This window comes from Lactuca virosa, chromosome 5 (assembly GCF_052849685.1).
Source record: "Lactuca virosa cultivar CGN04683 chromosome 5, Lactuca_virosa_CGN04683_v6, whole genome shotgun sequence".
NCBI classification, from domain to species: Eukaryota; Viridiplantae; Streptophyta; class Magnoliopsida; order Asterales; family Asteraceae; genus Lactuca; species Lactuca virosa.
In genome coordinates, this window is record NC_136430.1 from 164275590 (window position 1) to 164290648 (window position 15059).

The 15059-nt window shown below is 34.3% G+C and overlaps 2 protein-coding genes across 2 annotated transcripts; both read right to left on the minus strand.

The window, feature by feature from the left end:
• Positions 1-641: 641 nt before the first annotated feature.
• Positions 642-6064, minus strand: LOC145114841 (protein FAR1-RELATED SEQUENCE 7-like). Its single transcript, XM_079050935.1, has 2 exons — positions 5690-6064; positions 642-3241 (listed from the first exon to the last, which is right to left on the minus strand). Exon 2 carries the CDS (start codon positions 3210-3212, stop codon positions 909-911), a length of 2304 nt encoding a protein of 767 aa, XP_078907061.1. The 5' UTR covers positions 3213-3241; positions 5690-6064; the 3' UTR covers positions 642-908.
• Positions 6065-9194: 3130 nt separating this feature from the next.
• On the minus strand, positions 9195-14773 carry LOC145115424 (F-box/RNI-like superfamily protein). The gene is made up of 8 exons (XM_079051715.1): positions 14420-14773; positions 13118-13363; positions 11853-12259; positions 11456-11641; positions 10869-11061; positions 10668-10744; positions 9795-9948; positions 9195-9701 (listed from the first exon to the last, which is right to left on the minus strand). The coding sequence occupies exons 1-8, from the start codon at positions 14684-14686 to the stop codon at positions 9405-9407; spliced, it is 1827 nt and encodes a 608-aa protein (XP_078907841.1). The 5' UTR covers positions 14687-14773; the 3' UTR covers positions 9195-9404.
• Between the last annotated feature and the right edge of the window lie 286 nt (positions 14774-15059).

Sequence of the window (15059 nt, forward strand, 5' to 3'; positions counted from 1 at the left end):
TAAAGGGAAAACCACCCTGCATAATTAACCAGAAGGAATTCATTTTGCAAGTGAAGAAGGAAATAAATTCTTCAGCGACATTCCCACATTTATCCCAATTCCTATAGCACCACTCACCAACGGATTAAATCGGCTTCTGATGGGTATGCCAAAGCGAAATAAGTTATGCGAACCAAAGATTCAGGTCTGAGTTGGCTTTAGGTTTACAACTGAGTATTAAACACGGTGTTCCGATGATTGGGTGACCGCTATATATGAAGCAGAGGATGAATGTGACGGTATCAAGCAATGAGATAGGGGTGGCAGTGAAGTTGCTGGTGGCGGAGAAAGAAGGAGAGACGGTGGTGGTGGTGGTGGTGGAGATATCGAGAAAGAGGATATAGCAGGTGGTTAGCGTGGTTATGGAAGATGAGGAGGAGGGCAAAAGAATTGAATAGTTGGATGTTTAAAGATGTTTAAAGAATCTGAATGAGGTTTAACGATTAATTAATTACAAAGGGGCACAATTGTCATTTTGCTTTAAAATCCGTAAAATCCGTGGAAGTATCGATTACAATCCTTGGAATTATCACCTCCCTTCTCTAATATTCTATATCATGTTCTTGCAACATTAAAAAAAAAAAGAGAAAACTCATATATACTTTACCAAAATAATAAAATAATGTCCATATTTAATCCATCAAAAAAAAAAGCAACAACACATCAAACTAAAAGGTCACAGGTTAACAGTCGCCACTTAAGATGCAGAAAATCCAAAGTGCAAATCACAAAAGGATGACATGGTTTTCGATCATCCTACTTAGCAAATAAAAAACCCACCACCATACATAACATTAACAATCTTAAACCCTAAACCAAGTTTAAAAATCCAAAAATACCAAAAGTAAAAGTAGAAAAGACATTCCTGATCAATTCTGCCAACACAAATTCCTTCGGCCTTCCTGCAAAATCTCAAACGCAAGCTTATATCTTTCAATAGAAGCCGCCCCTGCATCAATATAACTATGCGCCTCTTCCCTCAAACTCCACACCATCAACGCCTTAAAATCCTGTCCTCCACCCCCGGAATCCACATCCCTTAAAATCCCATATTTCGCGTTTTTCGTCCACCTATGCAAAATGTATCTAGACGGGATTTCCCTTATATTCATAATCTGAAAAACCTTCAAAGCATGCCGACATAAAACCCCTTCAAATTCAAACATCCGACAACTGCAAGTGATGTTAAGGTTAGAGCCGTTAAACGCAACCGTGTTTCTCTCGTCACCATTCCCACATCTTTGGACCAGATAACGGCTGATGGCTCCCTCGATGTTGATTTTTATCCCAACGTAAGTGTAACTTTCTAGAAGCTCCTTCTGGAAGACTTTAAAAACAGTTATCGTGTACAACCGTCGACATTGTTCTTCTAGAGGATCTTTTGTGTGCAGAACAATTTGTGAATTAAACGAACTAAAATCCTCTTTTCGTTCCTCTTCCCGATGATGTTCGATTGCTTTTTCATACCGGATTAAAAACTCGTTTAGCGGGACTTGCGGGGTCAAAAACGGATCAAAGTAGGGTTTTGTTGACCCGTTGACCGGAATTCCCGCAAAGAAAGTCGACTTTAAGTAAAGCGGGACCCAGCTTTTCCGCGTGATGTACATTTCTTTTAGCCACGCGTTGTCTTTAAGATTGTACTTTGTGGTAAGAAGGTTCCACGCGGAATCGAATTCAGAAGCGGTGTGCGTTTGTGAAATGCAAGCTTCGTATTCGAATTTAAACTCGTCGATTGACCATAACGCCCCTAGGTTTTCACGTTCTTTCTGGAGGATTTGCCAGGTGGAGAACCGGTGGTGGGTTGCCGGAAAAACTGTTGAGATGGCGTTTTGGATCGGTTTATCTTGGTCAGCGATGATGGAGACTGGGCGGCGGCCGGACATTGCCCGGACCCACGTCTTGAAGACCCATGTGAACGAGTCTTCGGACTCATCGGAGATTAAAGCACAGGCTAGGAGCACCGGTTGCCGGTGGTGGTTGATGCCATAAAATGACGCGAATGGAACAGAGTAGCTTCCACTCCGGTATGACGTGTCGAAAACCACCGCGTCACCGAATTGTGTACAAGAAAATCTGGACCGTCCATCTGCCCAAAACACAGACATCAGACGGCTGTTATCGACTTCTAACGCGTAGAAGAATCCGGTATCTTCCACTTGGCGGGATTGAAAATATTCAAGAAGAACGTTATACCAGCGGGACCCGATCCCGCTACCCCGGTCCCGTTCCACAAGACTAAGACCACCGTTTGTTTCGAGTAAATCCAAATTGTCTAATCCGGCTGCTAACTCCTCCTTAGACGACTTGGAGTTTTTCCGGCGGGTGGTGGTTTCGGGCGAGTCGAGTTCGTGATTGTGTTCTTTTGACAACCGGTCAACCACCCATCTACCGGAATCGTCATGTTGGATTCTCATGAAGGCTCCACATCCGACTCGGGAAGGATGTTGGTGGCCTTCTTTTGAGCATACAAATCGTCTCGATGTAATCGATCCGTCGTTTTTTGACCGGAATAGTTGACCAATTCGGACTTTGAAACCGAGATTCGCGGCATAATTGTTGTAAAATTTGTACGCTTCGTTAGCGGAATTGAATTCCAGACCTTTAAACGGGTCACCTAGCGGTTGTGATTCCGATTCCGGTTCCATTTCCCCGCGTTTGAGTCGTTTCAAATCAAGAATTCCCGACGAACCGTCACCGTCGGCCGACCGGATTCCGCTCCTCGGGGTTGCGGTCGGTTTCGGAGGCGGGGGAGCTTTTTTTTGTGTGACAGGCGTCTGGACTTCACCACCGGAGACATCGCCGCCATCACCATCACCAGAGACATCCATATCATGGTTGTGTTCTTTTTTGATGTTGGCTAAAACCCATTTTCCAGAATCGCCCTTTTGGACTCTGATGAAGGCGGGACAACCGGTTCTTGAAGTGGTTTGGAAGCCTTCTTTTGAACAGACGTATCTTCTAGAAATAACTGAGCCATCGACTCTTGACCTGTAGAGTTGACCGATTCTGATTTTGAATCCGGTTTGAGTCGCATAAGTGTTGTAGAATTCTTGTGCGGCTTCTGGTGTATCGAATTCTAGCCCTACGTAGGGTTCGACTTTTGACTCTCCTTCGTCCTCCCTTTGACCATTGGTTTTGAAAACTGTTGCACCCAGTTTTGATCTTAAGTTCATAGTGTTTGTTTCACAATTCGTATCAGTTCCTGAAAGGAAGTGCAAATCAAACGGTTAGATGCATGAAATAGCAGTGTACTTTCGTTTATTTCACTCATTTTTTACATATAAATTGTCAAGAATATCCTGATAATAAAAATACTTGAAAATATAATGCTATAATTGAGTGGATTTTTCAAAGTATAATGTCTTAATAAGAAAAAAAAATGGAAACCACAGTGCTGTAATTGAAAGAAATACAAGTATGACAATTTTTTCAGAGTACATAAGAAAATTTTGAAAGTAATATGAAAAAAAGGAAAGTACAAGAAAGATAAACAAATACAATGCTAATAAACAAATAAATCATAAATGAAAATATATGTTTCATGACAGTTCCTGAAAGGTGAATATAAAAGGGAATATGTTTCAAAGTAACTTTTACTGCTATAATTAAGTAGATTTATCAGAGAACAATGTCCTAATAAGAAAGAAACTGAAAGTACAATGATAACTTGGTTTAATATTTCAAAGTAAAATGTCTTAATAAGAAGAAATGGAAAGTGTATTGATGTAATAAAGATGTACAAGTACGATGCTGTAATAAACAAAGAGATAATTCTGCATTGCTATTTTTTGGATTGAGCCTTAATTAATATGAGTCCAACTGTGCTGTCATTTTGTCTAATTCATTTTAGCTATCAATTATGCAAACAGAGCTCAAATAATATAAATATATAAATAAATTAAGGCCTTAATCTTTGCCTGCATGTTATGGAACTCCATACCATTACACAGGTTATGAGGAACTCAAAGTCTATTAGATTCATGCGATTGAACTTTCCATTTTTCTCTTGTTAAGACATTGTACTTTGGAATATCCATTGTATTATAGAATTATACTTTCAATTTTTTTTGTATTAAGACATTGTACTTTAAAAACTCATACAAGTACAAAATCATTCCATTTAAGACTATCATTCAAGTCCATAATATCTTTTTTTCTACCAACCAAAGATGAAGATGAATGATATAAAACAACAAGGGGTAGTTTTACAAGTCAGCTACAAATAATTCATCTTTTGGGGATAATTATATTATTGTGTATACATTATACAAGATAGAAATGTCACAAATATCCTAGAATTAAGTATTGAATTGCTGGAGACACAGAAAAAAAGAGATCACGAGATTACACTTCGTAAACTAATATGATACAAGACAAGTTTTCTCTATAGAAGGAAACAGACGTAAGATTGCAAAGTGAAATGAAAATCTAAAAGACTCATTTCCCAAATAGTATGATTTATTGGTAACCTTTAACATCAAACTGCAGTTCAATTGTTATAACTCAAAAGTAGTAGAAAACTACAACATATAACTCTCTCTATAGCAAAATGAATGCAGAAATAGACGAAACACATTATTAAATAAGAATATGTGAATGTGACTACTAATCAAATGTCTAAGATGCCTTGCGATATTAACAGTAAATGTAATGTAATCAATATCTAATAGTATTATGATGCACGTAAAAACATTTTAGGATTGAAATAAAAATGAACTGTTGCATCATCTTGAGGCATCCTGAAAATATCGTTTAAAACACCATTCCTCATAGCTTTTGATGCATATTTCTACTTTGAGATTCCAAATATTAAAAAAGTATGCACTTAGGTTCCTAATATTGTCCCTGTGATAGAAACCTAAGACCTTCAAGTAGAAGATCAAAATTTACGTACACAAGGCTTATTTTGCAAATTGTCGATCTTTGATTGTCAAATCACCAATGCAATGCAATAAAATAATCAAATGTTGAGTCGTTCCCATCATTTATCGGTTCTATGAAGCCATGTCTCAAAACTAGAAGATGGATAAAGAAACACAGGGGCTAGCCCACCCCTTGTTCATATGCAATAAAACTTTTCAACAATATCCAACAACACTTAACATGAGTACATGACTTAGCTATCATGTCCTAATATATCCTAAACCATGACTTATGGCAGCTGGTGATAAAATGTCCCAAAAGAAAAATACAAACAAAAGAACAATTAAACAAAGTAAAATAAGTAATATCACTGTACAGTAGGTCCATGCACAAATCATAGTGACAGATGTTTCTACTTTCTAATCATAACTGACATGTGTTCAACCCGTTCCAAAAAAGTGTAAGTTTTGACTCGATGTGCAATGGCGTTCACTTTTCAACTTTAGCATCCATATGGACTTCAAAAAATTTAGGCAAATCGGTTAACATGCAACAAGTACTACAGATGAAATGAAGTTGGCGTAAAGTTACAATCACAAACATATCAATTTTGCATTCGAAATCTATTTCCTTCGTAAAAATCCAAGTCTAACAAAAAAAACAAAGCCGAGATACAGATAGTGAAAGACAGGTGGGAAACGCATAGAATTATAGAAATCTAGAAGCAGCCAATCGTATTCCTAATACAGCAATTTTGCAAAATCATCAAAAATTAGGGTTTTCTTACCTCGACATACTCGTGCTGACTACTTCGATTAGGGTTTTAGCGATGTGAAAAACAGTAGCCTCATCTCGTGCAATAGCATAATCGTTCGACTGCTAGGAAAACTCGAGCATCAATGATGGTGACTCCTATTTATGGCGGGAGAAGAATTCAAGAGACGAAGGAAATAGAAGCAAACTCCACACATCTCCTTAGTCGATTTGATCGGAAGAAACTTGGAAATCGACCGATAAACAGTAGATGTGTAGAAATCGAACCAGATTGAATTCAGCTCAGTGCCTCAGCATAATCTCTCTCTGTATCTCTCTATGAAGAATAGGGGAAGTACGGTCCTTTTTGTTTTTTTTGGGTGTGTTCTTTGCGTTGACGGTAGGACCGTTGGCCCAATTGAAAGATACCATCCTCGGGTGTGACTTATCCAATTATAAATTACTGGAGTGGTGTGCTTGATTAATAATTTTTTTTTTCTAAATAATTGGTATTTTTTGTCGTCCATTTAACTTGTTATATGTGTTCACATATTGTCATTGTCACCGGCTATAGCAGGTGACAATGATAATATGTGAATAAATTAACACGTTAAATAGTTAAATGTATACAAAAAAAAATTATCTAAATGTGAAAAAAAAAACGAAAAGTTAATTACGTTGATAAATCATTTTCCTCATTTTTAATAGTGATTTTATTTTTCATATTTGTTTGTATTATTTTTTTCAAACGTTATTTTTAAAATATTCATAATTTTCTAAATATTGATCAATTTTAAACTTTACTTTTTAGTTAATAAATATGTTTTGGTTTTGTGAAATATTTTATATAGCCTCTTATAATTTTTTTTTTCGTTTGTTTTTAAGCATATACAATATTTTTTAAGTAAATAGTATCTAACAATAATATTAAATAAATTAAATATGTAACAATAAGTGTGGAGGGTCTTTTAAAAAAATAATAAGAAATATAACTTAGCAAATAAAAAACAAAAAAAATCTATATAATGTAAATTTAAAATTATTCCAACTTTTTAAAACTTTTTAATTAGAAGTTTATAAACTTTTAATTTTTTTAATACAACGTTTTAAACTAGTATTTAACGAAAGTATTTTAAAATGTTATAAAAAGTATTAAATTGTCATACAAAATCTGTGAAACATTTTAAAAATGTTGTAAAAGAAAGTTTAGAAATAAATGTATGAAACTTATAAAAAAATTATATGAAAATGTAAAAAAAAAAAAAAAAGTTAAAAACTTGTAAGAAAATTTTAAAACATTTATAAAATATTTTGTTTGAAAGCACTTGTATTAAAATTATATGAAAGTATAAAAAAAATGTTAAAAAAATTATAAGCAAAGTTTAAAACATTATATTCAAAAAACGTATAGGAAAAAAAATATCATAAAAGTGTTGTAAGAAATTATAAAAAATCTTAAGAAAATTGTAAAAAAAATGTTCACATTTAGACAAAAAAAAATTGTACACGTTTAACCATTTAACTTGTTAAATGGTTAAATGTGTATAAAAAAAATGAAGTTACATAAACATAAACAAGATGAAAAGATAATTACCCTCGCAAGTCATTTACATAGTAGGGTTAATAAATTAATAAGATTAAAAAAATAGAATTTCAATTATATATAAGAAGTTCTTTTGATAGTTATTATTAACGTAGGTGTGATTAAGTTAGAGGCCTAATTATTAGGTCTAAAGTTTGACTGAAATCATGTTGTTTGTTTGATTATACATTTAATTGACTGTTTTGAATGATAAAAATAATTAGTTTATCGTTATGTTCTGTTTGCGACACATTATTTGATCACATTATGTATTTTCATAGTAACTCCAAATGAGCGAGCCCATACAACCCAAGATCCCACCAAAACCTTTGTCAATCCCAATAACAAGGATCTTGGTAACTTCGTCAATAATAATATCTTCACTACTAACTCTATGGATGTTGATGCAGGAATGAGTCTGCTCATGGCCAAAGAACTTCAACAGCTATGACAGATGATCTCAAGTGTACCTGGAATAGTCCAACCTATACCGGAAGTCTCCTCAACAAGCCATATGATCTCGAGATTCGCTCCTGCAATCGTTGACACCGAGGTCCCAAAGCGCTTCCAAACTCCCAGCATGAAGCCTTATGACGGGACCACAAATCTTGAAGAACATATGGCACAATACAGGAAAAAAATGGAGATCATCCCCATTCCCACACACTTGAAGGAAGCTTGCATGTTTAAAGATTTTGGTTCCACCCTCACAGGATCAACCTTGAAATGGCTACTGTTAGGGCTAGGATCTCGGAACTGCTATAAGATCCTCAAGGCTAAGGATCCTCAAAAGCTCAGGATCCTCGAACCTCAGGATCCCAAATATACTCCAGGATCCTGACTGATATTTTTTAATATTTATAATAGCTATATGTTCTATTGTCTTTCTCAAATGTGCAGAAATAACCAGTCAAAGTCATATTCTCAACGAATAGTTGTCACGACCATGCAAAAGACCCTGAGGACTAAGTCAAGTAACGATTATAAGTTGAAAAAATAAGTCTTTTTAGGTAATACAGGGACCAAGCGCGTAACAAAAACAAACTGTGGGGACCTTCCGAGTTAAAAAATAAGTTAGGGACCAAATGTGCAAATTACCTCAAACCATAGGGACCATTCGTGTATTTTACTCTTAAAATAAATAAAAACATTAGAAAAATCATAAATAACTAAAATTGAAAAAAAAAATAGAAAACAAAAGGTAAAAAAAGATAATAAAAAAAATCAAATTGCTGAAAAATAAAATTAAAACGAATATATATATATATATATATATATATATATATATATATATATATATATATATATATATATATATAAAAAGTTATGACTGATTTGAACTTTAAACCCAAATTTATGACAGATTTTGCAAAAAAGATAATATAGATAACCATGAAATTCGTTAAGTGGGCTAGAGTGATAATTTTACGAGAAAGTTATTGTCATAGCAGTAATAAAAAAAATGTTAATGTTTTTTTAATTACGCGTTAAAAACTTAGGATTTTTATGATATTAGTCCGATCTTTTAAACCTCAACCATAGATGAACAAACTTAAGGTGTTTTGTAGGGGGCGTTGAAACCAATTATCAGACTATTGAGTTCCTAATTATTATTATTAGAAAAAATTGAATTTTAGAGAGAAGTTTAAAGTCCCTAATATTTTGATCTATTTTTGCAAAAACTTTTTTTGTCAATAAAATGAATGGGTTTTATCGACAAAAAAAAGGTCAAATTATAGCGTCTTTTATATACATTGCTCCATTTTTTATTAGTTGGGTCACCGAGTACTTAGAAATCAAAGAACGAAGTCTTGGACAATCAATTTCAACAAATAATACGAATGCCTTTTCCTCATCATAAAAAATAAGCCCAGAAAACTTGTCCAACAAGTACTATCAAGCCGAGTCCTATCCTATCTTCTTATCCAATATAATATAATAAACAATGCCATACTAATATCAGACAACACGAATAATAAATCATATGTAAAAACAAATACACTGGGATCACCTTATTACAACACGCTACACAAAATACGAAATAAAATGGCAACACTCTTCCAACTACTTAACATATGCTCCATGTATGTAAATAAACAGTCTGAAAAAAAAAAAGAACAAAGAAGGTATACATGTAAAAGCGGTCAAACATGAGTACCTGCCCGAACTAGAGATCAACACAAAGGTAGGAGATGACGGAGCCTGCCCGCCTTTGAGTGCGCTCGCTGACCTTTGCCTTCTCGATTAGAACCTTCTTCATATTGGTGCAGGTGGAAATTACGGTTGCGACCCCGGCTGCAGTGATACCCGGGCAGTATACCATGTGGCAGGATTCGAGGAGTTTGCACCTTTTGACAAGATGGGAGAGACCCACATCCGTAATTTGACGACAATGTGAGAGGACTATGTCTTTTAGTAAAGGGCACCCTTCACCCACCTCCGCTAAAGCCATGTCACGCAAATTCTGTTCAGATATAATTGGTTAGGTTATGATGGTAATCAATAATAATATATATACGGAAAAATGAGGAGGGCAAAATAGTCATTTTGATGTGACCTGAAGCACGCTGACATCCAAATAACTTAGTTGAGGGCAACCTCTGGCAATGGCTATTATTCCATTGTCTCCAATTTGGTGGCACCCACTGACATTTAAGTGACGTAAAGAGGGGCAGCCTTTCCCAATAGCAACCAGAGCTTCATCTCCTACCCTGCCAGTGTATTCATTTTACATATGTTAAATGCAAGAAATAGCAATGTACTTTCATTTATTTGTTGATTATATTTTCACTGTTATAATTAGGTAGAGTGAAAAAAAAAATACACTTTTACTCCTTTTCTCCAACTTTTTTAGATTTTCATATATACCCCTCTTCCATTTACAAGTCTGTCTAAAAACTTTTTGTTACAATAACTCTAAAAATTATATTATTAATGAATATAACCAAAAAGCTTTTTATTAAATAAAATAATTTCATTCATAACATATTAAAATAAATATGCACACTCGTTTAATTAGGCGCGTATGTCCTTTGAAGATTTATTAAAAATGTTAATCGTGTTATAAATTATTAAATAGTATTAAAACTTTAAATACATTTGAAACAATTAAAATATAACCATATAATTATTAATTAAATAAACTCAAAAATATATAAACACGAAATTGAAGTTAAACATAAACCAGATGTATCCAAAAATCAAACTTCAAGGTCAAATATGACGAGTTAAACTTAAACCCTATTTATAGAGTAAAAAATAGTGTTACTCTATATTTGGAGTAATATTATTCATAACTCTATTTATAAAGTTTAAAACAGATAGAGTTGAGTCTATTTATGGAGTGGGGTTGGAGATGCCTAATATGAAATAAAAAAAAAATGAAAGCAGGTTGTTGTAACAGAAACAAATGAAACCGTAAAAAATTTACCTATCGCAAAACCGAATGCTGAGATCTGTAAGGTATTTACAGTTTTCACCAACAGCTATAATTCCTTTGCTCCCAACCTATGATAAAAGTCACACACATATGTTAATGATAGTACGATATTGTAGTAACTAGATTTCTCAAAAAGTCAGAATGGCTTAATAAGCAAAAACATAATGAAATTAAAAAAAAAAATGCAAATACCTCGTAACATCTGCGTATATGAAGCCTTTTCAAATTCCTACATCCCATAGCTATACTGTATATGGCCTCATCCCCAATGATTGAGCAATCCACCAAGTGAAGAGCTTCCAAATACTTGCATCCTTTTCCAACCTCAGATAAGGCTTCATCTCCTACTTTTTGACAATATAGCAAAGCTAACTCTGTAAGACGCCTGCAAATGTATTCGTATAGATTAAAATGCAAGAAATAACATTGTACTTTCATTTCTTTCTATTAAAGCATTAGTTACACTTCCATTTTTTATTTTTTTTCTTATTAAAAATTCTAGGGTTTCGGTTGTGTTTCTTACTTGGGATGGGGCAAGTTTTCTAGGGCTACTTTTGATGATAAGGATGAAGAGGGCATTTATGTCTTTTGCATAGACGTTAAAAAAAATAGCTAAAAGAATCATTTGATGTGCACATGATAGATCCATGATCAATAAGGAAGAGGAAAACAGGGTGACACAAGTAATGACTCTCAAATATAACAGAGGAGAAGAGAGAAAACTAATATTGTGCCCTCTTATTGATGGGGATATTATTGTCATTGTTCACAAAACTTACATGCAAGATCTTCCGATGCTTTCAAGCCCATAAGTGCCAATATTGTGGCAACCATTGACTTCAAGATGTGCAAGCTCAAGGCAACCAGCTGCAACTGCTTCTAACCCCTTGTCACTCAGGAAATAGCAGTCACTAAGCATCAAACTCTTTAACTTTTTACATCCCTTTCCAATGGCACAAAGACTCCTAATAAGACAATAAATATACATGATTATATTAGAACACCTAAAATATTCAACTTTAAGTGGAACAATAAGTGTATAACTACAAATTATCAAAACAGAATAAAAACTAGTTCAAATTCTTTAAGATAGGACATTTCAAGTTTCAAAAACAAATATGGATGAAGAAGTATAGAAACAAGATATGATATAAATCTATAAATAGAGAAACTAACTTATCGGTAAATCTCTGGAAACTGTAGAGAGCCAAAGACTCCAGTGACAAACAAAAGACACCAACAGCAGTCAAAGCCTCATCTGTGACATTAATGCATTGAAGACTCAGATTCTTCAAAAGAGAACACCCTTTTGCAACAGCAAGGACCCCTTTGTTGTGAACAAACTCAGAGTCTAAAGATAATGTCTCAAGAGAACTGCAATGAGATCCAACAGCTTCTAATGAAATGTCTGTTATTTTAGCACATGCAGCAACACCCAGCCATTTTAGAGTATTCCCACATCCTAAGGCTAACTCAACCAGACCAGTGTCGGTTAAACCTTCACAAAATCTTAAATTTAGAATTTCTAGTTGTCTGCAACACTTGCCAATAGCCACTAGACCTTGATCTCCAACATAGCAACCCTTTCAAAAGAAAAAAAAAAAAAAAAAAACTAAAAGTCACATTAGATTTCATGGGCTAATTGCAAGAAATGGCAATGTATTTGTTTATTATGGAGCATCATACTTTCATTTCTCTCACTATTACAACATTGTACATTAAATTTTTTATGTGAAGGCATTGACTTTAAAGAAACTACACGATTACAAGATTATAACTTAAAAATCTTTTCCTATCAGGACATTGAATTTTGAATTATATACCAAATTATAGCAGCAAAAAAATGCTTTGTCTTTCGATGACATTGCTATAATCAGGCATATTTTTCAAACTACAATGTTGTAACAGGAGGAAATGGAAGTAGGAAACTGATAAACAAAGAAATGTAAGTACATTTCTATTTCTTAAATTTAAACCAATATCTTTTCCAAGAAATGTAAGTACATTCTACTTAAAAAAAAGTATTCAAGCATTGTGCTTTGAAAAATCTACCCACTTATAGCATATTGTATGTATAGTGTTTTTTCTTGTTAGGACATCAGACTTTGGAAAATATACCCAGATATAGCAGTGAAAAATGCTATGTATTTGTATAACATTGCCATGATTTCTCAAAGTACAATTTTTTAAATAGGAAGAATCCAAAGTGGGAGATTTAATAAACAAAGAATGAAAGTATGTTGTTATTTCTTGTGATAAACACACAATTTATTCCAAGAAAGTACATTTAGGGACAGATGCTGTATAGAGTTTATAAAGTCAAATGTTTTTTAACATGATACTCATTAAGGCCTCAAATTCAGACTTTAATATAGGTGAGGACAGTAAAAAACTCAACCAAAGTGATTCTCATACTTCACAGTGAAAAGAGATATATATACCTGTAAATCTAAAGATTTTAAAAATCTACACTTCTCAGCTACAGATCTGAGGCCTGCACTTGTGGCATTGGAGCACCATATGAGGCTCAGTTTCTCAAGTTTCATAAATCCATCTGCAACAGCTGTCAAGCCAGCATCTGATATACAATATGAATCTGATTCACTAGCTCCAGGCTCACTTCTCTCAGATACAAAATGAAGCCTGAGCCATGAAAGAGCCGAGTGACTAGGATTGCGCCTTCTTCCCTGATTTCATTAGTGATAAATTACTATTAATGACTCAATTCTCTATGAGTTTGGAAACTCATCATAAAAAATGAAGGGTAACTTACAAAGATAACATGTATCTAAATATTCCAAATAGGTGCTTTTTGGAACAGAAATGTATGCTAGACTCTCTTGATGCAAAGGAACTAGTATATATCAGATAAATTTGTCCTCGTCGATTCATTAAGTAATAGGGGACATTCAATTGTTAGTTATGAATGGCAAAATTAAGTAATTTGTTCCCTAAAATGGAAAAACATGGATGGTTTGGTTGGTTGCTTATACAAGCTATTTTTTGCCCTGATATCATCCATTATCACCCAACTACAATTCTATGGTTTTTGTCTTTTTGAGATTATTGTCAATGAACTGTCGATTTCAGTACATAGTTTAATAAGCCATCAACAAATCTCGGATGGAAGGAGAAAAAAAACTAAGTAATAGACATCTTTCTTGTTCACTTAAACACTTTTGGTGAACACAACCGTAGGTAACTTCTTGTTTATCTGCCATATAAAGTCACAAGTAAGTAAGTAACCGAGTAAGAGAGAATCATTTCTTAATGCAGATTGAGTTTATTTCGATCTCAATCACCTCCAAGACAATGTAATTTAAAGCAAGAAAGACATGGTTCGTTCAATAATACGGATCTGGGGCTGTTAGACCTGATTAAGTAAGACTAAGATGCAATATGTAATTAATTGTTATGTATCGTTTTAAAAGATTATTACTCCTAATCTGCTTGTTCCAAAACGAAGAGAAAAAAAAAATCATAAGATCTTCAATAATTCTCCTAACCGGTTTAAATTATTTCAACATCCACTCTTCGGTGTGTAGGAATTCAACTTATATCACACCATTTTGGTGTATGAAAACTATAACATAAGCCGATGGAGATTACTTTTTTTTTCATATAGACAAACCCAATCCCACTACACGCTTATGCAGGAACCTCAATACACCAAAATCAATAATTTGACCTAACATATAGATAATAACCTAAAAAGCAGATCAATTTAGGGAAAGAGAACTCACGAAATCGACGGGGAGAGAGACAGAGAGGCGTTCGTCGATGTAAACGTTGGTGACATTAGGAAAACGACGAGCGAGAAGGTCAACGAGTGCATCCGGGCTACCAGAGGCACCGATTCGGATCGTGTCGCGGCTGAAGCGCTCGAGGGTCAACCAACGCCGGCAGACGAGAGAGCACGCATCCCGGCTCGACTTCGAATCGAGGTTGCGGAAGATCTCCAGGATCAACTCATCTGGTAACATTGAATTTATCCAATCGTGCCCCCTCATTGTATTCAGAGAGAGAGAGAGAGAGAAGAGAGAGAGAGAGAGAGACTACGGAACTTTTGGGGTCACTCGGTGGATTGGCGGTTGACTACGGAGGGTGATCTTCACCTGATAACTTATTTTTTATTTTATTTTTTTGTAAAAATGAATCATTTTATAATTCTGGACTTTGTTTCATTGATTTGTAATGTTATTATTTTGTTGAGAAATTAAATTGCTTTATTTGTCAATAAATATTCTTATCCATTAAAATTTTGACATGTGTCTCCATTCTTCTATCTCGTCTAATTTAATTTCATATCCTTAAAATACCATTGATAACTAAAAAAACACATAAGATCAGACGTGATGTCTCTTCCTTTTTCATCGACCCTTC